General features: G+C 40.7%; 2 protein-coding genes across 2 annotated transcripts; one reads left to right on the forward strand and one right to left on the reverse strand.

Annotated features, from left to right (window-relative positions):
- Positions 1-5,781: 5,781 nt before the first annotated feature.
- Positions 5,782-11,298, forward strand: lysmd2 (LysM, putative peptidoglycan-binding, domain containing 2). Its single transcript, XM_054616730.1, has 3 exons — positions 5,782-6,278; positions 7,498-7,838; positions 10,886-11,298. The coding sequence occupies exons 1-3, from the start codon at positions 6,033-6,035 to the stop codon at positions 10,935-10,937; spliced, it is 639 nt and encodes a 212-aa protein (XP_054472705.1). The 5' UTR covers positions 5,782-6,032; the 3' UTR covers positions 10,938-11,298.
- Positions 11,299-11,886: 588 nt separating this feature from the next.
- scg3 (secretogranin III) lies at positions 11,887-24,344 on the reverse strand. Its single transcript, XM_054618983.1, has 12 exons — positions 24,242-24,344; positions 23,075-23,127; positions 22,858-22,900; positions 22,489-22,716; positions 21,262-21,404; positions 20,801-20,959; positions 20,476-20,710; positions 20,081-20,197; positions 16,946-17,029; positions 16,133-16,243; positions 14,979-15,068; positions 11,887-12,721 (listed from the first exon to the last, which is right to left on the reverse strand). The coding sequence occupies exons 1-12, from the start codon at positions 24,342-24,344 to the stop codon at positions 12,603-12,605; spliced, it is 1,485 nt and encodes a 494-aa protein (XP_054474958.1). The 3' UTR covers positions 11,887-12,602.
- Positions 24,345-24,675: the final 331 nt, after the last annotated feature.

Raw genomic sequence — 24,675 nt, forward strand, 5'->3', positions numbered from 1 at the left:
GCGGTAACACAGGAAGGGAGAGCAGCGCGTTGTGTGAGTGACGTCGGGCTGGACCAATGAGAACCCACTGCGGGTGTTGTCCCGCCCTTTTGTCGAGAAGAACCAATCAGATAAGGCATTTGAAAATTTAATTAAAATTAAATTAAATTAAATACAGGTAAAATTTAAAAATTTAAAAATTTAAAAATTTAAAAATTTAAAAATTTAAAAATTTAAAAATTTAAAAATTTAAAAAATAAAATTACAAAAAAATAAAAAGAATTTAAAATTTAAAATTAAAAAAATTTTAAAATTTAAAATTACATAAAATTAAAAATATAATAAAAAATCATTTTTATCTTAATTATTTCTCTAGAAGAACCAATCAGATAAGACATTTGAAAATTAAATTAAAATTAAAATTAAAATTAAAATTAAATTAAATGCAGGTAGAATTTAAAAATTTAAAAATGTAAAAATGTAAAAATTAAAAATGTAAAAAAAAATTTAAAATTAAAAATTTAAAAATATTAAAAAATTTTTATCTTAATTATTTTTAGAAGAACCAATCAGATAAGACAAAAAAATTAAATTAAAATTAAAATTAAAATTAAAATTAAAATTAAAATTAAAATTAAAATTAAAATTAAATTAAAAGGTAGAATTTAAAAATTTAAAAATTTAAAAAATTTAAAAAAAAAAAAAATTGAAAAATTGAAAAAATTGAAAAATTGAAAAAATTGAAAAATTAAAATTACAAAAAATAAAAAGAATTTAAAATTTAAAATAAAAAAAATAATTAAAAATTTAAATTTAAATTAAATTTAAATTTAAAATTAAATTGAAATTAAAATTACAATTAAATAAGTAATCTACTGGCACCAGTTTAATTATAGTACAGTTTCACTGTCTATGCCTTATCTGTATCCTGAGCACCATATTAGTCATCTATTGCCAACAAAATCAATTGTTATCACAATTTATTTATGTACTATATAGGTAGAGTTTATACTTCGCAGGTGAAAGCCCCTGAAAAAGCTCATAGCTGATTTGTGTCCCACTACTCACAATGACACTATGAGCTAAGATGGGTCCTAACTGAATTAAAGATACTTAAGTTTTGATCAAAACAATGCCACAGAGCATACATAAAATAGAGTGATAGGTAAAGTCAAGTCAAGGTGATTTAAATATATTCAGCCCATTTAAGATGAAAAAGGATGCAGTATGTGTCATACATACAGAGTAGACAGACCAGTAGAAAAGTGGCAAAACAGCAATAGCAGAAATAAGAATAAATAACAAATATTATTATATTAATAAAGAATGAAGTCATTAAGCATAAGTAAATACTACTCTAAGTGTAATTCATTTGGTAAATGTAAATGTTTTGAGTGACATCTGGGGATCAAGCAACTTTTAGGTGCCACCAAGCCTACATACCTGTATACACTCTTTGAGAAATTCAATTTTCTCCCTCTCTCCGTCTGTCTTTCTCTCCCTCTCTCACACAAATACCCACTGTGCACACTAAAAACCTTACATTAGCCTTGATTGTAAAGATCAAGGGGAGCTCATCCTCACTGTGTTGCACAGTAGTGGAGATAAAATTTCATGGACCCTCTCGGTTCACACAATATGTGCACTGTAATAAGATGCCTTGCATGTAACAAAGAAACTTTGGGAAGAGATGTGGGTGCTGAAATCAGATGAACGATAGTATCCTAATCAGCTAAATGGGTTGGAATGTACTGAGAGGAAGACTTCTTTACAGCCACTTTAAAACAGTGGTAAACCAGAGATAAATGTACAGTAGATCTCTGTGCGTGCGTCAATACATAAGCTAAATGTATAGACAGAGTTTACTGCAGGGTGACCGAGCACTTGGCAGTCAGCATGGTTTATTTTCTGTAGTGTCAGATATTAGCTTCTGGTAGATATTGTTTAACCCCTTCTACCTTCTTCAGCAGGTAGTGTGGCTTCATCTGTGGAAATAATTAAGAATATGTATGTTTACCTTTTGAAACACATACATGATATCTGTATATTGCATGTTTTCATGCCTGTTCTACCTTATTTAAGGATTTCAAAAAGTTGTAGGGGTGACTGGTGATTAAATGACACCATCTGGTGGTTGATAAAATTAGGGACTTGACACAGTTGCAATACCAAAGTAAGTCCAGTAGGGGTCAGAACATAACTGACTGATACATCATGGTGGACAATATTGACTGAGATCCTGTGGGTGTCTAATGTTGGTCATGTTTTCTATGACAGGGTGCTGATAGATAATGTCTATCCAACCTCATCATGTCAACATTAAATTTAATTGCATTGCAATCCACAGACAGCAGTTAAGTGCTTGAACTTTTAAACCGCCTGTGTATAATTGGAAGAAAACTGCTCCCATCTGACTTACTTGGTCAACCTACTTTATTTTCCTCCAACAATAACAGTATGAAGTTAACTTCAGTCCTCACAAAACCATAAAGTCCTACAGGCCTAATCAGATGTGCCATTTTGCCTCCTCAAAGATGATGCACTGATGACGATAGTTACAGTATATTGCAGTGATTGCAATATTGTCGCTCCCCGGACCTGTGGGTGCAATTGGATCAGGTGGCGGCTGAAGAGATTGTCGTCATGGTAACGTTGTGAGACATGACACACAGTAAAGCTGCTCCTCCTTCCTCTTGTCATCTTGCCTTTGTTTCATTTGCATAGAGTTTGCCAAAAAACACATGGAGGACTCCCAAACTATGAGAAATAAGATTCTCTGGTCTGATGAGACCAAGATTGAACTTTTTGGCGTTAATTCTAAGCGGTATGTGTGGAGAAAACCAGGCACTGCTCATCACCTGCCAAATACAATCCCAACAGTGAAACATGGTGGTGGCAGCATCATGCTATGGGGGTGTTTTTCAGCTGCAGGGACAGGACGACTGGTTGCAATTGAAGGAAAGATGAATGCGGCCAAGTCCAGAGTGCTCAGGACCTCAGACTGGGCCGAAGGTTCACCTTCCAACAAGACAATGACCCGAAGCACACAGCTAAAATAACAAAGGAGTGGCTTCGGAACAAGTCTGTGACCATTCTTGACTGGCCCAGCCAGAGCCCTGACCTAAACCCCATCTCTGGAGAGACCTGAAAATGGCTGTCCACCAACGTTCACCATCCAACCTGACAGAACTGGAGAGGATCTGCAAGGAAGAATGGCAGAGGATCCACAAATCCAGGTGTGAGAAACTTGTTGGGCTCAAAAGGGTGCTTCTCCTGAGCAAAGGGAACTGATTGATTGCCTATAAGAGCAAAGAGAGCGTAGGATGATTCTAGTGAAGTAATCTGATTCCTGTCTGCCAGTAAAATCTCATGTTGTTTGGACACCTGAGTAAATCCTATAGGAGCTCTCTGTAGATATAGCTTTAAAAAACAATGAACTTTACTGGGTTACATGAATCATTTTAGATGTTTGATGCCTTTATCTTCACACAAAAAACTGCTCCTCCTCCAGAAGATTCAACATGAATAGTGAACTGATTTGCAGTTCAATCTAAAGAGTGACATCTCACATGAGAACCTCATGCATAATTAATGCATCGAGCTGCCTCCTGTAAGTATCTCTTTGTACTCTTACATAAGTTTAATGACCTGATATCAATTAGAAAATGCCAGACAGCGAGATCATCTTTAACCAGGAGAGTCTAATTAAATAAATGAATCATCCAGAGATCACGAATCCACCTGTTGCCTCCCAGTATTTGTAAGTCAGCGAGTGAGATTTCATGGAGATACATCCTGTACCTCCCAAAGTAGCAGCTGGAGTCTTTGTGGCCACATGAAATCACATGTTACCACCTTTCACGAACATTAAAATGACTTAGGTTGGTTATAATATTTGTACCATCATTGCTTTCCATTTCTAGCTCTTTGTTTCTATGAGTAAGTAACCCCATGGCTTTAACTTTCTAACACAGTGATTCAAAAAGGCCAAAACAACTTTAGGGAAATCAGCACCATTGGGGGATCTCAATAATCATGAACCAAAGCGAGAGTCAAAGACAGCAGGGATCCAGTAATGAATACGTAATTGAAGTACTGCCCGTGTTCACATATTGGCTATCATGTTACTTGGTTATTTAACTGGGTTTTCTCTTGTGCATTTATCGAATCTCATTTGTTAGGCTACAATGATTAACTGACCTGCTGCAGGGTGAAGGTTGATATCTCATCAGGACAAAAGACAATAAGGAAATCACCATACCATTTAGAAAAAAGAAGATAAGATAATGGGTATTTTATTGCATGTCAATCTGTTGAAAAGCTAATTTATGCTTGTTATCGTCAGTGTTGTACATTGTAAACAGTGGAAAATGAACATTCAAAATGTCGTTATTGGTGTAATCATACAAATAAAATCATAATTAGTTTGGCAATAACAGTACAGCAAATTGTAGAATGGAAAAAACATAGGAACTATGTGTTATAGAACCTTCCAGTATGTCCTTTTAGCATCAATTGGGTCAAAACTTGGACTTTAAATGACTGACCATGATAACAAATGTACACTGAAACAAAGCTCTTCCCTAAAATTTAATCAAACCTTAATTCAATACGCTTAGATGGAGAATATTAAAACAAATATTTGCACATCATTGATGGAGTTTTTACTGTAACTGCATCACCTCAATTTATTTATCCCTTTCCATTCTAAAAATAAGGTAAATGTTTGGTCATTTCAATATGATAGCAAGGAATACGGGAAAATTCTGTTTGGTGTATAAACAGTCAGGTTTTCATTTAGCAGACTTTATGACTCTCATGTCCCAGCTTGGGAAAATCCCTTATATATCTTTTTAAAGCTTTAGCTGCATGGGCTAGGTCTGAAACCTAGACCACGCAGCTATGCATGGTTGGTCATGCGACTGTTAACCAGGTTCCTCTCAAAGAGGCCATCCAAAGTGATTCTGCACTTAACAGTTTTGGCTCCAGATGTCACATGCAGTAGTAAGTGGTCACAGAGACCTGCTGAATGTTTCCACACAATGTGAAAGGGTCTCTCAGGTCCTACTTAAGGATGTGTTACACAAGAAAAGAGCGGTAGCCATCTCTGTCGTGGCTCTAAAGAACTGAAATTGTAGCCATCTAATGAGGAACTATTGTACTTGCAGAAGTAAAATAGTTCCTAACAGCAAGTAGGTATCCGATAAAGGAGATAACCTATCTATCTATCTATCTATCTATCTATCTATCTATCTATCTATCTATCTATCTATCTATCTATCTATCTGTCTGTCTGTCTCTCTCTCTGTCTCTCTCTATCTGTCTGTCTGTCTCTGTCTGTCTGTCTCTCTCTCTGTCTGTCTCTCTATCTGTCTGTCTGTCTCTCTCTCTCTATCTGTCTCTCTCTCTGTCTCTGTCTGTCTCTCTCTCTGTCTGTCTCTGTCTCTCTCTCTCTCTCTATCTCTGTCTCTCTCTCTATCTGTCTGTCTCTATCTGTCTCTCTCTCTCTGTCTGTCTCTCTCTCTCTCTGTCTGTCTCTCTCTCTCTCTCTGTCTCTCTCTATCTGTCTCTCTGTCTCTCTCTCTCTCTCTCTCTCTCTCTCTCTGTCTGTCTGTCTCTCTGTCTCTCTCTCTCTCTCTCTCTCTCTCTCTCTCTCTCTCTCTCTATCTGTCTCTCTGTCTCTCTCTCTGTCTCTCTCTCTCTCTCTCTCTGTCTCTCTCTCTCTCTCTCTCTCTCTCTCTCTCTCTCTCTAATATCTAATGAGGTATTAGATATCTTATTTTGAAAGGTGTAACCGGAAGCTGTGTTCCTGTTCCCCCGGTAGTCCAGGACGTGTTTTACTTCTCACATCCGGCTCTGTGACAAAAGCTCCCCGTGAGGTGGTGGTAGTGGTCCCCGAAACATGCGTCTTGTCCCCCGGGTGAACGTGCAGAGTATGCCCGAGGATGGGACTCCCCCTGCGGCCTGAAGCAGAGACGTCCCCCTGCAGGTCCGCGGGTCACCGGGAGCCGTAGACACAACCGAGCACACCGAGTTTATTTATTCACGAGAAGATGGCGGAGTTTTCTCCCGTGCTGCCGATGCGGGATGGAGGAGGACGTTTCGGCCAGCCCATCTTCCCTCGGTCCAGGTCCGGGTCCGAGTCCGAGAGCGAGCTGTCCCAGAGCCTGGCCCGGACCAAGATCCGCTCGTACGGGAGCACGGCGAGCGTCACGGCCTCTCTGGGGGAGAAATACGTCGAGCACCGGGTGACGGACAGCGACACCCTGCAGGGGATCGCCCTCAGATACGGTGTGACGGTAAGGCTGCACCACCACCACCTCCACCTCCACCTCCACCACCACCACAAGGAGGTCATGTGAAACCAGTATGAATGCACCACGACCACTGGTGGGATCCCCCTCTGAAGTCACTGTTCACACAAGTTGTTGCAATCCAGCACATTAAGGCCATTTCCTTATTTATCTACACATTGTGCAGGCAGGTCTACACATCACCATCGAGGGGGGGGGGCATTTAATGCACCAGGATTTCTACATTTTAACTATGGGGGTTGCAGACTGTTTTCATTTACAGCAGATGGATAGTGAGAGCTTCATCAAGTTTGCATGAGTTACAATACCAGTCAAAAGTTTGGACACACCTTCTCATTCAGCTACTATGAAGAATCTAAAATATAAAACATATTCTGGTTACATTACATTACATTACAGTCATTTAGCAGACGCTTTTATCCAAAGAGACTTACAGGAAGTGTATTCAACATAGGTATTCAAGAGAACTACTAGTCACCAGAAGTCATAAGTGCATCTCCTTTCTTAAACAAGCATCTAAGAGCAGAAACCAGAGCAAAAGTACATTTTACCACATAATTCCATATGTGTTCCTTCATAGTTTGGATGTCTTCAATATTAATCTACAATGTAGAAAAAAATTGAAATAAAAATAAAGAAAAACCATTGAATGAGAAGGTGTGTCCACACTTTTGACTGGTACTGTATTTCTCCAGCCAAGGCGGCATCACCAACCTGGCAGAGTGGCTACGGCCCCCGGGGGCCCCCAAGTCCCTCAGACTCTTTGGTCCCAAAAGCCAAAGGTTAACTGGATGTGAACGACATGCACGTTTGTTTGCACCAATATCTATTAAAACAGGTCCCGCATTATTTTTTAGAGACACATTGCATATCGGAGAACAGTCCATACAACATCTAATAAGTTGTCTTATTCTTTACACATGTTTTAATTGCAAAGGTTTCCCCCTTCCTTGTATTTAGCATGCTCAAACAGCTGCTAACAAACCTTATATCCTCCCCTAATCCCAATGTATTGAGTTTAGATAGAGAGTTTGTGTCCAAAGATGTTTTCATTGCTGTTTAGATCATATCTAATGCAAGGAGACTGTAAAAACAACAACTTTTTCTCAGGTCTTAACTCAAGTGCAAAGGAAGGTGAAAGCTGAGTCACAGAAACTATACTATTTGTATCACTGTCTTGTTTGCTGTCACCCTGACATGCCAGATGGAGCAAATCAAGAGAGCCAACAAGCTGTTCAGCAACGACTGCATCTTCCTGAAGAACAGCCTCAACATCCCCGTGCTGTCGGAGAAGCGCTACATATTTAACGGACTGTCTCTGGAGTCCCCCGACGGGGACGGTGAAGCAGCGTGCCAGGAGGCAGACACATCCTGTGTGGTGTTGCAGGACATCGAGGGGCCCTCGCCGCCCTCTTCCCCGCCCCCTGAGAACCCCAAACCCCCCCAGCCGGAGGAGCTGTCAGCCAAAGACTTCTTACACAGACTGGACTTGCAAATCAAACAATCCAAGCAGGCAGCGCGCAGGCTGAAAGAAGAGGAAGTAAGGTGAGGTGTTGAGCAGGCCCGAAAAAGCAAACCGCAGCTTAGTTTCTCTGTGTTTGTTGACGAGTGCACACTTTCAGACCGGGCTGGGAACGCTCATTGACAGTTATTGTCTGTTTATTGTCTGGATTTTGCTAAATTAGAAAAGTAGCATCAATCAGCCGGTATTTATTGTGGCTGTGAGGTCTGACTGTTTCCTCATGAACATATGATGGATACCTCTCGGTGGCACATCAATAGGGTTTAATAGACAATACACATTTGTAAGTTTTGGTATGATAAAGTCCAGCATCTGTAGGCATTTGTCCTGTTAAAAGCTCAGGTGTTTTGTTGTCACTGTGTTACTGTTCACAGCCCCCTTTTCCCCAAAAGCACCAGATATAGTTACACTTGGTTTAAAGATCACCTTTAATGCCTTAAAGTGCTTGTAAGAAACAAGGTCCCAGACTCTCATCCCTGAGCTCCGGAGGTGATTGTCAGGAAACCTGATCAGCAAGAACAAAGATAGGAATCATGAGCCAACATGCTGCACCAGTCAGATGGCGCACTGTGCAACAATCAGATATTTCGAAGAAGATGTGGCGTGCTGAATCAGGTTGGAGCAGGTCTCCCTGACTCTACATGTCTGCTCAGTACTGACGTAGCAGTGGAGGCCTGGCATGCCCCCGTTCATTCACAGACAAACAGGCGTTGTTGGCACTATCACTCTAGTCGGGACTGAGTCACCCCACGGCAGTTTTCCTCTACAGTCATAGAGAATAAATAGTTGTTTTTTTCCCACATCAGGCTCTCTCAAAGTGTTTTTTTCACACTACAGAGCCGTTGTGTTACTGCTCTTCCTGTTTTGGCAGCTGCTCAGGTCTCACCTGTCCTTTGTGTTTGGTTCCTATTATAACTGCCACTCTGACACCATGTACCAGAACTCTACTAGATCTCTCATTTCTCCTGAAGGAATAAGGGGGCGGGGGGGGGTCTCATCACATTTATTTACGAAACAATTCATACTGGATCATATCAATATAGTCCAACCACAGAATAATAGCATCTAGGATTTCAATGTTTTCCTACATCACGTTGATTTTGATTTGATTTTGTGTTTATATAATGATGTAAAATAGAGCAATAACTTATTTTTATTTATGTGAAAGAACCATAAGACATTTTCAAAGTAATATAATTTAAAGTCTTATTTATAAGTTAAAAAAAATAAATCATGACTGAATCATATGATAAACAGTCATTACTTGGTCCATGTTTGAAATACTACTTAGTCAGTTCTGTACATACTATTCGTCAGGTAGAAGCTATTGTCATATTTAATTGTTATAGGGCCACTGACTGTACAACATTTATTTATTTATTTAGTCATAATGTGCCAGTAACTCTAGACCCGTGTTTTGTTTTTACAAAGGCACGAGCCTGAGTAAATGTGCAAGACAAAGTTTCTTTAATTCCTGTGTTAGTCTTATCTGTGTACGTATCTACCAAGCCGAGCTTTGTGTTAAGCCGTGTCTCCAGCCACATCAGAGGTCGGCTGTGGAGCCGCTGTGTGTTCAGACAAGCACCGGCTCACTGCGTTGTTTCCAGAGCAAACACAGACCGCACGCCCGTTTGGCTTCCTCCCTTTGATGGAACAAACCCCAAGCAGATTTCCTTCTAGAGAACCCTTTATCTTCATATATCTCACGGCTTGATCAGTAAAGATGATACCACTTTATGGATTTACATTATGAAGATTCTTTTAGCTTGAAAATGTGGCCACTTAAAGCCACAAACTCAGTCAACACTGTGCAGTCCTACGATTTGCTTCTATGCCCAAAGACGTCTTTCCTGCCACTTAAGTTTATTGTTTTAGTTTAACAACTTGATTGCTTTTTAAAACAAACGTGAGTTACAGAATCATTATAAAGGCTCATAAAAAGAAGGGATGATATGGGAAATGGGGTGAGAAAAGAAACACACAGACTCCTAAAACGTAAAACTGTGGTTGTTCCAAATTAGATGAAGGAAACAAGTTTATAGAAAAGTAGTGTGAATTAAAATGTAATGTTGTTGAATATGTATACACGTAACCCAGAAATAGCCTTAATATAATAGAGGATAGGACGATCCTTGCAAAAAATAATATTTTAAAAAGGCAGAGCTCTCGATAAGGAGTTCTTCTTAACTCTGTGGCAAGTCAGACGTTTATTGTGAAACATTTTTAGTAAGTTTAAAGGGAGTAGTTGTAGAAAAGTGCACTTATACAATAGCTATCTTTCCTTTTGTTTTAATTGGCACCTTTTCTGATCAGTTCAATGTTCGATTTGTTCAATAATTACCTTTTCACTTTTTAATTCTACAAGCAATTTCATGCATTTTAGCAGAGTACTGAAAGCAGCAAAAAGGCTAAACTGAGTATACTTGGGTTTATTTATCTCAAATAATGTCGTTATTGTGATCTATTATCGCATATTTTCCACATAAAGTGCAGCCCTGTTTAAAAAAACTGATCATGTCAAGAAGAAGAAGAAAATCTAAAGGTCTATACCGACATTATTTTAGCCTCTTTAACTGTTCTATCTCCTCTCTTCAACGTTTCCTGTAAAGTCATGGTCTAAACCCTTCCTCTCCATCCTCCATTGATTTTGATCACAAATGTCCTCTCCTAATTAACTGTACTCCTTGGCAGCCGGTCTATCCTTTTAACCTTGTGCATAGTTTGAAAATGTACAGTAGCACTAAAGAAAAACAAAAAAGTGAATGTGTTGAGGCTTACATCTCAAAGAGAGTAGCCAGCTAACAGCAAAAGTTCAACTTCAAGATTAAGCTCAAGACTTTTGTGTATTGTACTGAGAGACCATACGAGCCGTGACAGAGAGCAGTACGGCTGTTTGGTTAGCCTCATCCATTATTCACACACCGTATGCTCACCTTGTCACTGTGGCACAGTTTAGCACAGGTAGAAAGAGGGGAAAAGAGTTAAAGAAAGTGTGTTGAAATTAGTCTCCACTGTGAAAAACTTCCCAAAAACATAATGGTTATGCATCTTTTCTTTTTCTCACTGGCAGGAACGATAAGGAGGACTACACGGCCCCCTCAACGTCATATCAGGATATATAGAGGACTCGTCCTTTTTCTGCAGACACAAACTCAAACATACAAACCACCAAAACAACTTCGCTTTTTTTTTTGTGTTCCTTTTCTCTTTACCATTTTGCTTTTTCCAAACCACGTTAAACAAAAGTGTCCTGTTTGCCTTTTACTTATCGATATGCAACTATAGCGATGTATATGATGGTTCTTGTTTAGTACAGTTTTACAGTGCGGAGGAGCATCTGATATAAATATCGTCCGAGCACACGTACCCATCCACTCATCGTGCTTCTGAAGCTACTGTACAGCACCCACCTGCTGCATATGTTCACAATTACACATACAAACACACACACACACACACACACACACACACACACACACACACACACACCACTGCGCACACACTGCGCTAAGCAATTCCAGAGGGATTAGCTTGTTAAAGTTGCAAACCGCTTCTGATGTGCTAAATCCTTTCCTATAATAGTACCACTGGAAAGTATATTCAGGCCTTCCTCATCGGTGTTTACCCAGAACGAGCTCACCCCAAACAGAAGCGTCGGACGGACTCCAGCCTTTGAACACGTTACATTTGCCTCATTCAAGCTTTGTTCTTTTGGGGGGGGAAACAGAAGGGACTGCTCTATTTTTTTTTTGAAGTGTGAATGCATTATTTATGTGTGTGGAGAACTGTCCATTACATCTGTTTTATTGTACTTTTAAAATTCTGTTGGTTTTATTTGGAGAGAATAAAAGTGTAATTAAACTAAGCGTGAAGCTCTCGTGTGTTTTCATGACCATGCAGGTTCGTGTGAGTAAGATGATGTCAATTGTTGGTGTTTTTTTCCCCCCCGAGTGCTGCTTTGTCGGCCACATTTCAGTACACAGGTAAAGAAAAGGCAAAGTTTTAATTGCTTTTAAACTTTAGGAAAAAATCACAAATATTTACATTTAAAAATACTTATCTTTAGGCTCTACAGAGATGGAAATGTTGAACTCATAGAGACATGCAGAGAGCATTGATGGTACAAACGGGGGCCCCCTAGTGGGCCCCCAGAAGAATTACAGCAGAACATAACAGGAGTACGTAGATCACTGACATGATGCACAACAAATATTTTTGGGTAAAATAAAAAGCAAGATTACATAGGGACCTTACATGTACACCGGAAAAAAGAAATATAATAGTCTAAGACAGGTTACACTGAATGAGTACACTTTGATATATGTGCATTTTGCTGCAAAAAATATATTGGAAACGGTTGATGACAAAGCCATGGCATCAAACTCTCATAACATTCATTTCCCACAGGAGTCAGGTTGGAGTAAATGCTAGCGGTTAGTTGAGATGATGTGTGAGGTGGTTACATAAAATACTTTGATTTCTCTCAATAATATTATAGGGATTATTACTCTGCGATCTTGGCGTGCAAATCTAATCAGGTAGCTATGAAGAATCAGTTTATTGTTTAGTTGATAGTTTTATGAAATTCCTTATCTTGATACATTTCTTGATACATTTTCGGGAATGTAGGGTTAACAAGTTCCCCTAAGCAGGTAGTTTTGAATACACAGTACATACTTTACCATGCCATGGGAAATAACTGTAAGTAGTTTGGGTTTTGTTTGAGATGTTGATATCAGATTCAGTCCTGTGTTTTAGAGGGGGAGGATGGGTGATGGGTGTTAGCGTTACAGGCTGCTGTAGATCCTCTTGATGGTGTCGCCCTCGTCCTTGGCGATGATCCCCTTCTGAATGTAGGAGTCAACCTGCTGGTCCATGAAGTCCTTCAGCTTGGACAGGTCATAATCTGGAGAAAAAAAAGAGGCAGAAACAAACGATTGGTTTTATAATCTGAGATTCAAAGAGGAAGATCAAGAGTCCATGGTGGTCGGAAGGATAGATCAGACATTAAACTTCTTAAGACGGCACACCCAAACAAGCCATAATCTGGAACGGTAATTCATTATCAAGGAGGATTAAGGTCAGAGTCAGCATGTTTGTCTGTGGTAGAGAAGATACCACATACATAATAAGAAGGTCGAAAGATTACAGTGTGGAACGGTACTGCCAAGTTGTACTTCTAACAAATATATATATATATATATTTGATTCAAATTCAATGTGATCAGCTTCCAACAAACTCACTCAAGTTCTAAAGAAACAGGTTATAATCACCTTGGACTAGTCCATTCATTTGGATCGCACCATAAGGCCGCAGCAGGATGTGGCTATTTTTAGAGCTGAACACAGCCTACCCCTGTCTTATCCATCATGGTAACAAATGAGTCTCAGAAAGCAGGCAAACCGCTGCTGCACCACTTTCCCTGACTCGTACTAATAACATGGGGGAACACACAGAAGGACAGAGGACGGGCGGCCAACAAGTCGCACAACATCCTCCTATAATGACAATCCTCACAGCAGCAATTCATTGCGTTGCCTCAACACACAGTCGCCTCGTTGATGACAAACATAACGTGTGCCGGGGATTAACAGGATGTGATTAGAGACGCAGTGCGCCGCTTCTCTCCATCTTGGCTGCGAGGAGCCGAGAGCCAAAGCCAGGATGTCGACTCTGTGTCCGTCTGCTCCTCTGGCTAATCTGTGTGGTGTGTGGGCGTAAACACACACACAGACACACACACACACTAATACGTATTGAAACAGACACACGCACAGAGAGTCCGCTGAGAGTGTCCTAATGGGTGCATCTGGTATAGAGTAAACACAATAAATGGTCTGTCGCCCACTCTGTTACTATGACACTGCTTTTTGGTTGAAAAGGCTTTTGTTTTCCTACAGCTGTACTTTTTCCGTAGAGCGAGAGTGAGAATTAATGAGAGACTGAGGATGAGGTTTAATGTGGTACAACGTAGTGTATCATTTTAGCTGCTGGGTGCCACTACGGAGAAAATAAGGTGATCTTGGGGGGGGCCACATTTTGACTCAGTGTGTGTGAGCTTGTCGGCTGTCTCCTCTGCCCTGATCTGTGAGAGGCAGGCAGGGACGCCCCTGTTGTCCCCGACAACCACTCCACGCACCAGAATGCTAATGAAGTGTCCTATATAGAGCCCGGCTGGAGATGAGCACTGAACAAAACTTCCCTGCTGCTCTGGCCCCCTTTGCTCCGGACTCTGCAGCACTATAAACTCAGCTTCTTCTTCTGGGTTTAAGATGAACACAAGAATCTAGGTCAAACTTTGTTTTTATTGTTTCTCTGACTCACCAGTGGCTGAATCACTTATTGATCGGCTCAGATTAGAGCAGGGCCACTCAACGCTGGCAGTACATTTGAATCTCACTGAGATAGAATTTTTAGTTTTGTTTTGCCCGAGATGTCTTGAGAGGATCAACAGTGGACGGATGGCTTGCATTATGAGAACTCATTAACATTTCATTCTCTGCTGCTTAATTAAGCACCACTGGGCATCCATTTTTTTCCAGCTTGGAGAGCCAAACAGCAGGCTTCTCCTGTCACAGCTCTGCAGACTGGTGTGTGTTTTCTGGGTCACATGCTGCGTCTTTATGAATGCTGACAGTTACAGGATGGGGGGAGGCACACTCACCAACACTATGAATCCATAGACATGGGCATTGATGACAAAGGGGTGGTGGTCTCTTCCTAGCTTTTCATTTTTTTTGGTTGTGGTGATAGTAGTGCTAATACTGAACCAGGTTCAAAATCTAAGCTTACATCTCCTTTTCACACGTGCTCAATTGCACACACACGCACCATAAATGTTGAGCAACAGGTAGGAGGGAATAAATGAGTAGACATTTGTCTCTGAACAAGGAAGCTGCATTGCAAGTAATTAGGACGGACTCATTAAGAGTTATCCATATTCATGGGATCTGGAGTGAAGCATCATTCCTGGTTTCCCAATCTCATTTGACTTGCAAATTGAGGGCAAAAAAAGGTACTTCAAATGTTCTGTGCTTCAGTGCTCCGCATCAGACCTGTCTGTGACCCAGCACAGTTAAGTGAGGGGACGAGGGTTTGCATTGTGGATGTTTTCTGGATCTGGCTCTTAAAAACTCAGCAAAGACTGAAGTATGTGTCTCACCATCTTTGCCCTCTTCTTTGTTGTGTTTCTTCAACCACTCGATGTTCTTCCTGATGGCCTCCAGATAAGTCTCTGACTTGCCAGGGTGATCTGGTGGGAAATGGAGAAAATTAAGAACAATTAGACGTGAAAATCTTCCACTTTTATGTGTTAGAAAATAGTAAATAAGTGGATTTCCCTTTACTACTTCTGTAATACATTCACTCAGAAGAAGAATACGACAGTTCTATCTCTGACTTATCACTTATTTACACATCATTTTCATGAAGGAAGACTTTATGCTTTAACTTTTAAATTTATATAGCAATGGCAGCACACTGACAGCCAGGATTTTACTTTAATAATAAACAATTTTTTATGGCTCAGGTTAAAAAAAGACCCACTCAATGTTGAAAAGTGGTTGTGATAGGTGTATGATATCTACGGTTTGGGATTTAAATGGATATTATACACCAATCAAAATCAGACTATTGCTTCAACACAGATTAAAGTTGGATTACAATGTATGACCCTAATTTTCCCATCATATTATGCAACTCAATCTAGCCCTGACATTGATTGGGCAGAATTCACGTCATTTCCTGCGGAAACAAATGTCCTGGTGGTAATCCTGCTCAATGTTCCACTTTGATTTTCTTTTTTATGCGCGCTTGCGTGTGTGTGTGTGTGTGTGTGTGTGTGTGTATGTGTGTGTGTGGATTAGACTGATGAGCGGGTACAGTGCTGTGTACAGGGACAGAGAATAATGGCAGCTGGGACAAGCTTTCCTGTGAGAGTTATTGGACTGGCCTAGTTCAGGGACTTAACTATGATTGGCCTTGACTACACTGTGCTGTTTACTTCCTGTCAGCCCTGCTGGGTAAAAACAAAGGGTCTGGAATGGTCTCGGCCGTTACATTCAAACCCACTTTGGAGATATTTCATTGAGGTAAAGGGAAGAACCGATGTGGTGGGAATCTGCTATATTTGAGAATTCTGCATTTATTTGGGACATTTGACACACAAAAAAAAATGAGTTATGCAATTTACAAGGCACATAGTTTATCATTTTTGAGGGGCAAAATTGTATCAAATTATATTAGCAAATTATCAGACTACTAAACAAAAAGCTATCAATGTTTTATCTGGTCATCAGGATTGGGTAGTGGACTGACTGGTCTCAGTTGGTGGCTGCTCCTCCTTGGTTGAGTCTTTCAGGTTCTCATACTCCTTCTGCATCTTGGCGGCCTCGGCCTTGGTGTTGTCTTCCTCATCCAAATTCTTTCCTGCAGAAAACAAACGGTACATGCAGCATTAAATCTTGTTGCCTGGTTCTGGTGGAGATACTTATAGCAGTAGGTCAATTACATTTACGGATTTGAGAGTGGTATTGATGCTTTCATCTAACCCTCTGCCAGTAAGCAAACCAGCCAATATTTCCCAGAATGTCTCACTATTCTTTGCAGGTCAGCTTAACTACCCGAAGTCTGCTTGGAAGTTTTGTCCCACATCTTTTTAAAAACACTTGAGAGGGTCCCAGAGTGTTTTTGTTAATTAGATAATTCCCATTGATATAAACATAATCATATTTTATACCATATATAACACCAAAAAATGTGCCTATAGATATTTTCGTGTCATGCACAAAACGTGCCCAACACTCATGGGTTTACAAGACACCAACAATACAGCTGCAGTGGATCCACATCTCATCAAGTCACATTTGATTACAAAATAACAGGTTGCTTCACCGCTCAATCTTAAACAAAACATTCTGCGTTGTGAAATAAAATCTGCTACAAAGAAGGTTCCTTTCCTGAAACACAACTCAAGTTTTTGAGCAACCTATACTTGCGTTCAGCCTTTATAGCTTCAGAGAGCCTAATATACTAACTTATAATTTAACCAACATCTTACCATGTCGAATAAAACTACATGATTTTATTGATGTTTGACATGATTGGAGGATAACTAGTGAGGCTGTTTACCGTTGGCTCCAGTGATGTCAGGAAGCCCGAGAGCCTTGCCCAGCTTGTTCCTGGTCTGCATGGCTATCATAGCATCCAGGTTCTCTGCAGTTGGATGAGACAGGTCAAACATTTACTTAAAATATGATTAGCATTGTGACGTCAGTTCACTCTAGGGAAAATGAATGAAACCTCTTAACCCTTTCAAAGTCCCACGCTGTTCCTGTGTGACTCAGAGGGTCATTTACATCAGAAAAGGGTTTAATCTAATTAATGTTATGAGTATGACGATAGCAATAAACTCTTTACCACCACCATTTTCAATAATTTTGTTACGCATTGTAGGCTGAATATTGGAAAAGAAAACACAGTATAAGAACAGACGTCACAGGAATAATTTAGCCGACTCCAAACAAGCACATTTATTTTATTTGGGAGTTCATTGGTCATCGGGGTGTGTTACCAGAAATATTATCATGGGTTAAGCTTTCCAAACAAGATTAGAGGAATATAAAACACCCTAAATCAGCCCGGGAATAACACAAACAGATCATATGGCGGACAGAGACTGAAGTTAAGTGTCAACTGATCCTCTCTGGATTAACAAAGCGGTAAACATTACGCTCAAAAACAGAGGGAGCAGATGTTCTCAGGACACACACATCCCCGACATCAGCTGGAAATTTATCCTCTATATCAAGTTCTGCTATCACTTTACTTTTAGTCTCCCTGTATATTATTTAGACGCACCATTTAAGCACTAACACGTGCTTTATCGTACACTATAATGTAGTTGCAAGCAGCAATCACATTATGTATTAATGCACATTATTTGCCAGCAATTTCTCCTATAAAGATGCATAAACAAAACTGTGTTTCATTATATTATCATTCAATAATCTGTTTATGCACCAGCCTCACATGACACTTACATCTTATATGCTTATAACTACATTAATATGTGTTACAAACCATTTATTACATTTCTATATATGCTAGGGCTTATAAATGCTAAATAGGGGGACTTGAAGTAAAGCCTGAACCAAGTTCCTAAAAAGCACCTCTCCAACTGAGTTAGTTAATATTCTGGATTATATCAAGACGTTTTTCGGAATTGAAGATTTTGGTCACTTATAGAAGAGGTTGTTAGAGATGTGGATATTACAACACAAAGACTATAAGGAGACAAGAGAAACAGGATGGCTTGATTTCAGCGCCGTAAATGAGCATCGAGGAGCCGTACAAATGTCCTCTCTCATCTGCGTTCACTCAAGCCTCTTTTTCATTTTCTTATTATCTAAGCATCTCTTTGTGCATTCAAGCTGCCTCCTCCCACCTGTAGCACAGTGAAAGCCCATAATTTCATCCTGTCCCTCTACCCACACACACACACACACACACACACACACACACACACACACACACACACACACACACACACACACACACACACACACACACACACACACACACACACACACACCATCTTTCCTCCTCCCCCGCTCTCTCTCTCTTCCTCTACATCTCTCTATCTCTATCTGTCTTGGGGGCTGTTTCACCCGATAAGCGTTGATTGACAGGCCCGTGTGTGTTCAGTTGTGTACCTGGGTGACTCATTGGAGCGTCACAGCCGGCGGGGGGCGGAGGTGGGGAGGGGGCATTGATTAGTTGCTAGGTGATGGCGGAATTCCGTCCTATTATCTCCTCACAACCTATATACGACATAAAGCCAGAGGGGTTGCCTAGGAAACCCGTCTCTGTTTTGTAGTGCTGTGTGACGTCAGCAGTGGTCATTTTTTCCGCTGTAAGAGACAACAAGCTGCCGAGGGTCATCTGAAAGGATATTGATTCATCCTTATAACGTCAGCCTTAGTTCTAACAGTCCATCACAGCTCTTTTAGTGGCATACGCGCAATGTAGAATTGTTCTAATTAGCTACAAATAATATTTCTCATCTTTGTTAAGACAAATTCATTGGCCAACAGTTTCTGATAAATCATTGAAGTCATATTTCAAAGAAAAAAGCCAAACATTCTTTGTTTTAAGCTTTTAAAATATAAAGATTAACTGCTTTTATATGTGTTATGTAACTGTAAATTGAACATCTTTCTGTTTTTTGAACTCTTGAATTGAAAAACAAGCCATGTGAGGACATTACATAGGACTCACGATTTCAATGTAAAATGACTTGAAAATGAATGAAAAAATTGTCAATAATCTTGCTGCCCTAGATGAGACCACGTCTGCCGAGCTGATTTTAATCCTCTACCATGTATGATGTTATTTTTTCTGTGTCATTTGAACAGAGAGAGAGAGAGAAATGTTGGGTCTTGGGTTTCCTGAGGCTCACGCAGAGAGCTGACAGCTGTCCCTTACAGGTGGCTGACCTTACCAATGGCTGCTGATGTGATGGCCAGCCATAAAAACAAGCCTGGTCATATAGGGCGCCCCTGACACTAATCTGTCAGCGCAGGCTTCACACTCCACTGCACCGGCTGATGGGGAACATTAGCTCGGCTCAACACAAATAGAAGTCGAGGAAATGGCATATATATATAAACACACAGACGGAGAAATGGATTTGCACCAGTTGGCTAATGCAGTGGACAGATTGAAGCTTCGATTTTTAGCTCTTTCATCAACATGTAAGCCACACATACATAAGGCTGATTGGAATCAATATCGCATTATCATTAATATATGTATGAATATATAATGAGGTACAAACAAATATATGCAAAATCACAGAAAATGAGATTCTTGAAAGCAGTCAACTGTGGTCTACTGTAATGCGTTTCATCGGCGAATGAAAAACAAAAAACTATTTTTTGTTAGTTTAGTTAACATATGCTAAGAATAGTTACTTTAAATATCTTTTTGGTAACCAATAACATAATACGGATCATATAAGCAGGATTCCAGAGAGTTGAAATATGATAATTTGTTTAAATCAGGGTTAGCTATTAAGGAACTTTTAATGGGACTTTGTCCTGGACCTTTCAACCACGTCATGAATGGAAATGGCTAATAAATCGAGATTCTTCTAAAAAAATAATATCAAGGTCAAGAATGAACGGTCATACTAAAGTTATAATATCAACAAATTATTGCCATGCCCCTATCAATAAAAAGTGCTGGTATTGTGTTATGTCTTACCCAGATAGGACACGCCCTCCTCCGGCGTGATGGTGCCGTACTTCACCATCATCTTCACGAAGTCGATCAGCGTCTTCATGATGGTGATCAATGTCTCTCTCTCCTGAGTGTCTTGATCTGCAACGGCAAACCGGTGAACAGATCTGGCATCAGTGTTTGTTAATGGTAATTGGCTACCATGGCGTTAATGTTACCACATGGGGGTCATGAAGATGGGATTATAAATAATTTGTACTGTGTGTGTGAGTTTCATCTACACATTTGTGCAAACACAAGAGGACTAAACAAGCATGGACTCATCCTTTGAGAACAATTTCGCCATGACAACAAGAACTTCTATCTCTTGATGCTGTGATACAATGACTTCTAAACTTTCAGAGCGTTCTCATCTTTACCTGAGTCGAGGCTCTTGAGCAGACGGTAGAAGTTGGGGAAGTACTGCAGATCCTGGAGCCCGTCTTCGGGGCTCACCTCGTTGCCTTCCTCCGTGTCTTTGTCCCAGCTGTTCGGGGCCATGTCTCCCCCTTCTTCTTCCGCATCCCGGTCCACCTCGTCCTCAACTGCATCTTCGTTTTCTTCCTCATCCTCCTTGTCCTCGTTGTAGCGGCGCCTGGGTGGCTCCCACGTGTCCTGGGGATGCCAATAGATTTTGTTGTTATTGTCGTCATCCTTATTGTTATGCTCTCTTATCATCGCTATCACTTCTTCACAGGTTTTTACCTTGTTAGCGTCTGAGCCCTGGTCGTCCTGCTCTGCCCTGGTTTCTTGGTCGTCGCTGTCAACATCCTCGATCTCGTTGTTCTTGGCGTTTTTGGTGATGAGGTCCTGGAGAGCCTCGGCCACCTGGTACTCCAGAGTATCTGCCTGGCTGTCTGTGATCTACGGAGGGAGAAATACAAAGAGACAGACAGAGAACAATTTTGTGTCATAACAAATGTGCTGTGAGACGTGGTAAACAGAACAGAGTGCACCGACCATAAACCTCTATGTGTCACATATTGATAGCTGTCACCAAGAGAAGCATCTCAGGGAGCGATTTGGACAAAACACAATTTGCACATTTCTTCCTCTCCCGGGGGGAAACAGGGAGTGCAGAGAGAGAGAGAGAGAGAGTTCCTGTTGAGTAAATGTCATACTACACGCTGTGTCAAATCGAAACGGCATACGAACTCACAACCTACCAGCCCCAGTTTGAGCAGTTTCAAGACGATCCTGTCGAACACCCCTCTGTCGTCCTCCTCGTAGATCTTGTTTGCGATCTTCTGGACGATGTCTTCTGCTGTCAGCGGGGTGCCGTCCACCTGGCGGAAGGTTTCTGGGTCATCTGAGAGGAGACGACACATATGTTATTTATTACGTTGGTAACTTTCTAATCGCTGTGTGTAGGTATAAAGAAGTGTTTCTGCTTTAATTCTCAATCTACAATACTCATTTTTAATGTTTTTTAACCTTTCCCCCATATGAGATTTCATGAAGCTTGCTTTCTCTTTTCTCTAGTCTTTACTTTATTTCTTCTTCTTCTCTCTCTCTCTCTATTGTGCCGTAGAAATGATCAAGACTTGTCAGTAGTAAGTGATTCTCCCTCTTCTCTACTCATATTCAACTTATCTTTATCTGCTCTACTGAGTAAGAAATGTGCAAATGTTACAGCTTGAGTCTTACATAACAGTCCCTGCTCCTTCACAACGTCCACGCACAACAGAAATAAGCACTGCCGGAATACTTTTGCTTGTATTGGCTGTGTTGATTCATTGGTGTTGAATTTTACCTATTTCTGTCTATTTCCAGGAAATTGGCACTTGCCAAATTTAGATGTAGCGTAACCTGACGAGCTGCTTGTTATTGCCGGGACCGACCGCATGAATCGATGAAGTGTAGCACTCAGCACTTTGTGTCTGACTCACCTCGCCTCAAAGACTCTGCCTTATGCTGATGATTGGATCAAATTACAGAGTACACAGTGAAACGTGTGCTGATCTGATGAAATCTATTGAGGCTTTAAAATCTATGCAGATATCAGCAAATGACTGGGTTTCAAATGAACTCACAAATGAATTCAAAGTGGATGGTCGGTGTCTATATGTATTTGAAAGTTGCCCATGAAGAGAAGAAGTTGGCACAGTAGCCTGGAATAAGCTTTCACAACTGCAGAGTCTGAGAGGGAGAGGATAATCTGTCTTTGACTCTTTCTCTCTGTCTCTGCTCATCCCCATCACACACACACACACACACACACACACACACGTGTTTCCTCTGCCTACTCTTTCTTAAAATGTCTGCCTGGTTGCCTGCCAGCAACAGACAGAAGCACACGGCATGAGGCCTGCCCTTGGCGACGGGGGCAAAGGTCACACAAGCAAGCTGCTCCTTTCTGAACAATGCTAGGACGCTGTGACAGGTGTGCGTACCCTGGTACTTGCCGTAGTCCATCCCGTTCTTGGTGGAGTCGTAGTCCTCAGCCAGACGCCGGCTCTTGGTCGAGTCCGATTCATCCGGAACGTACTGGTCCCCCTTCTTGGGTGGCTCCTCGGTGGTCTCCTTTGATTTCTGGCCATCGGCCAGAGACTTCAGCACAGTCAAGTCATCGAGGTCCTGCTCTGACTCTGCGTCCTTGGAGGCCGTGGGACGCTTGCTCTCTGAAAGACAGCAGGGACGGAATGATCAAACTGTCAGACATGCATGTGGTTAATAGTTGGCATTTCTCGGTACAGTTGGAGCCTCGAAGTGCTGCAACGTGAACCCAGCATTAATTGATTGGAAGTAAGGTTTCCACTTACCAGCTGACTGTACTGCAGCCTTCACGCTGTCCGCCTCAGCAATCTGGGGAAATGACGAACAATACACAAATAATTTAATTTCCACTCAGGATATAAGCTCTGATTATTAATGTTTGATGGGCTAATACCTTGGTTGTTTGACAAGTAACCATAAAGCCCATTTGGCCGGATATTGGATGACAAAATTAGCTGTGAGTCATGGAGAAAGAGAGCTTACCTGCTCCTGTAGTGGTCTTTCTTCTGTCAACTGTCTATTGTACACAGTTTTATCTGCAACAATAAAACAAACATGTAATAACTTAATACATTGGTCACAAATGTGAATTGCTCATAGATAAATCAGCTTTTAAACAAAACTTTAATAAGATAATGTACTTCTAAAAAAAGATGTCACTTTTTTTTTCTTTTTTTGTTGTAATCGTGTCTTTCAGATTTATGTGATAGTTTCTGCGCTCCCAACTCACCATGCACCGCGGAGGCAGAGCTTAATCGGATTATCAAACAAAAGATTAAACTGCGGCGAAAATAGACCACAAGCGGCCATAACATGCGAGCAGGCGTCGATAAACGCACCGCCGTCACTGCTGAGCTGCAGCTCAACTTTAAAGGCACTGATCTTTGCTGTATTTTGATAGCCAACAGCTTCATTGATGAATACACAAAGCGAAATGATCTGATTGGAGCCTCTTAAATGAGAATATCTTGTGTTTTCTAGACAGTAAACTGAATATATGTTTGAGTTGTGGACAAAACAAGATATTTAGAGCACGTCACACTGATCGACCTTTTTCACCATTTTCTGATAATCCCAACAACTATTTGAGTTATTGAGATAACAGTTGACACATTAATAAACAATGAAAATGAACGTTAGTTGCAGCCCTAAATAAAACCTACACAAAAATAGGACAAATGGTAAAAAATAAATAAAAAAATAAGAAATAAGAAATCCAATAGGCTAATATTCCTTTAAATAACATGTAGTGTACAAGGCGCACAAGGTGTAATGGACACATTTTGTTTCTCTGCAGATATTATATATATATATATATATATATATATATATATATATATATATATATATATATATTAATGATTGAAATGATTGGATCAGTATACCAATAAGTTCAAGATAACCTTGTAGTATTTTCCCCATTTTAATGTCAGGCACCATGTGTGCAGAAGATTACTAGGACCTATTGCACTTTGTGGCGTTTTTAAAATCTTTTTTTTAAATTTATTTTATCAATGACTTCCTCGAAAACAGTTTTAAATAGCATATGCACATTACTAAACATATTGGCCTATAGCACAAATGCTTTACAGTACAAGACTACTGTACTACACATGTCTCCCGCACGGTTACAGGCAATGGCCAACTCACCATCCGATGAGGCTGTCGGTGTGGGGAAGGCAGATATCTGGCTCACTACATTCAGGGCTAGAAGCTGGAAAAGGACGAAAAGGCCGACGTGTTTAGACGCCATCCTGAAGTCAGCTGTCTGAGAGTGTCCAGGAGGAAGATATATATCCTGTGCTGAATGTGTGGACAGCTCCGCTCCGCTTAGCCCGGGTGCTGAAACTGCGTCCTGGAGCACCCAGTGTGTGGCTGCCCCTGCTTAGAAGAAGGACAGGGCGCATGAACCAATCAGAACGGGCTTCGTCCAGAGCTCACACGTGATTGGGTGAAACCCCAAATACAGGGCGGAACCATGAGCCTAAGCCCCGCCCACTGGCCTTTGGCTGCTTGAGTGGGTTTGCAGGTGGTTGAAGCGTATTCCTCGTTGGTAGACTAGACAGGGAACGCCCTCTAGATGG

This window comes from Anoplopoma fimbria, chromosome 2 (genome assembly GCF_027596085.1).
Source record: "Anoplopoma fimbria isolate UVic2021 breed Golden Eagle Sablefish chromosome 2, Afim_UVic_2022, whole genome shotgun sequence".
Classification (NCBI taxonomy): Eukaryota; Metazoa; Chordata; class Actinopteri; order Perciformes; family Anoplopomatidae; genus Anoplopoma; species Anoplopoma fimbria.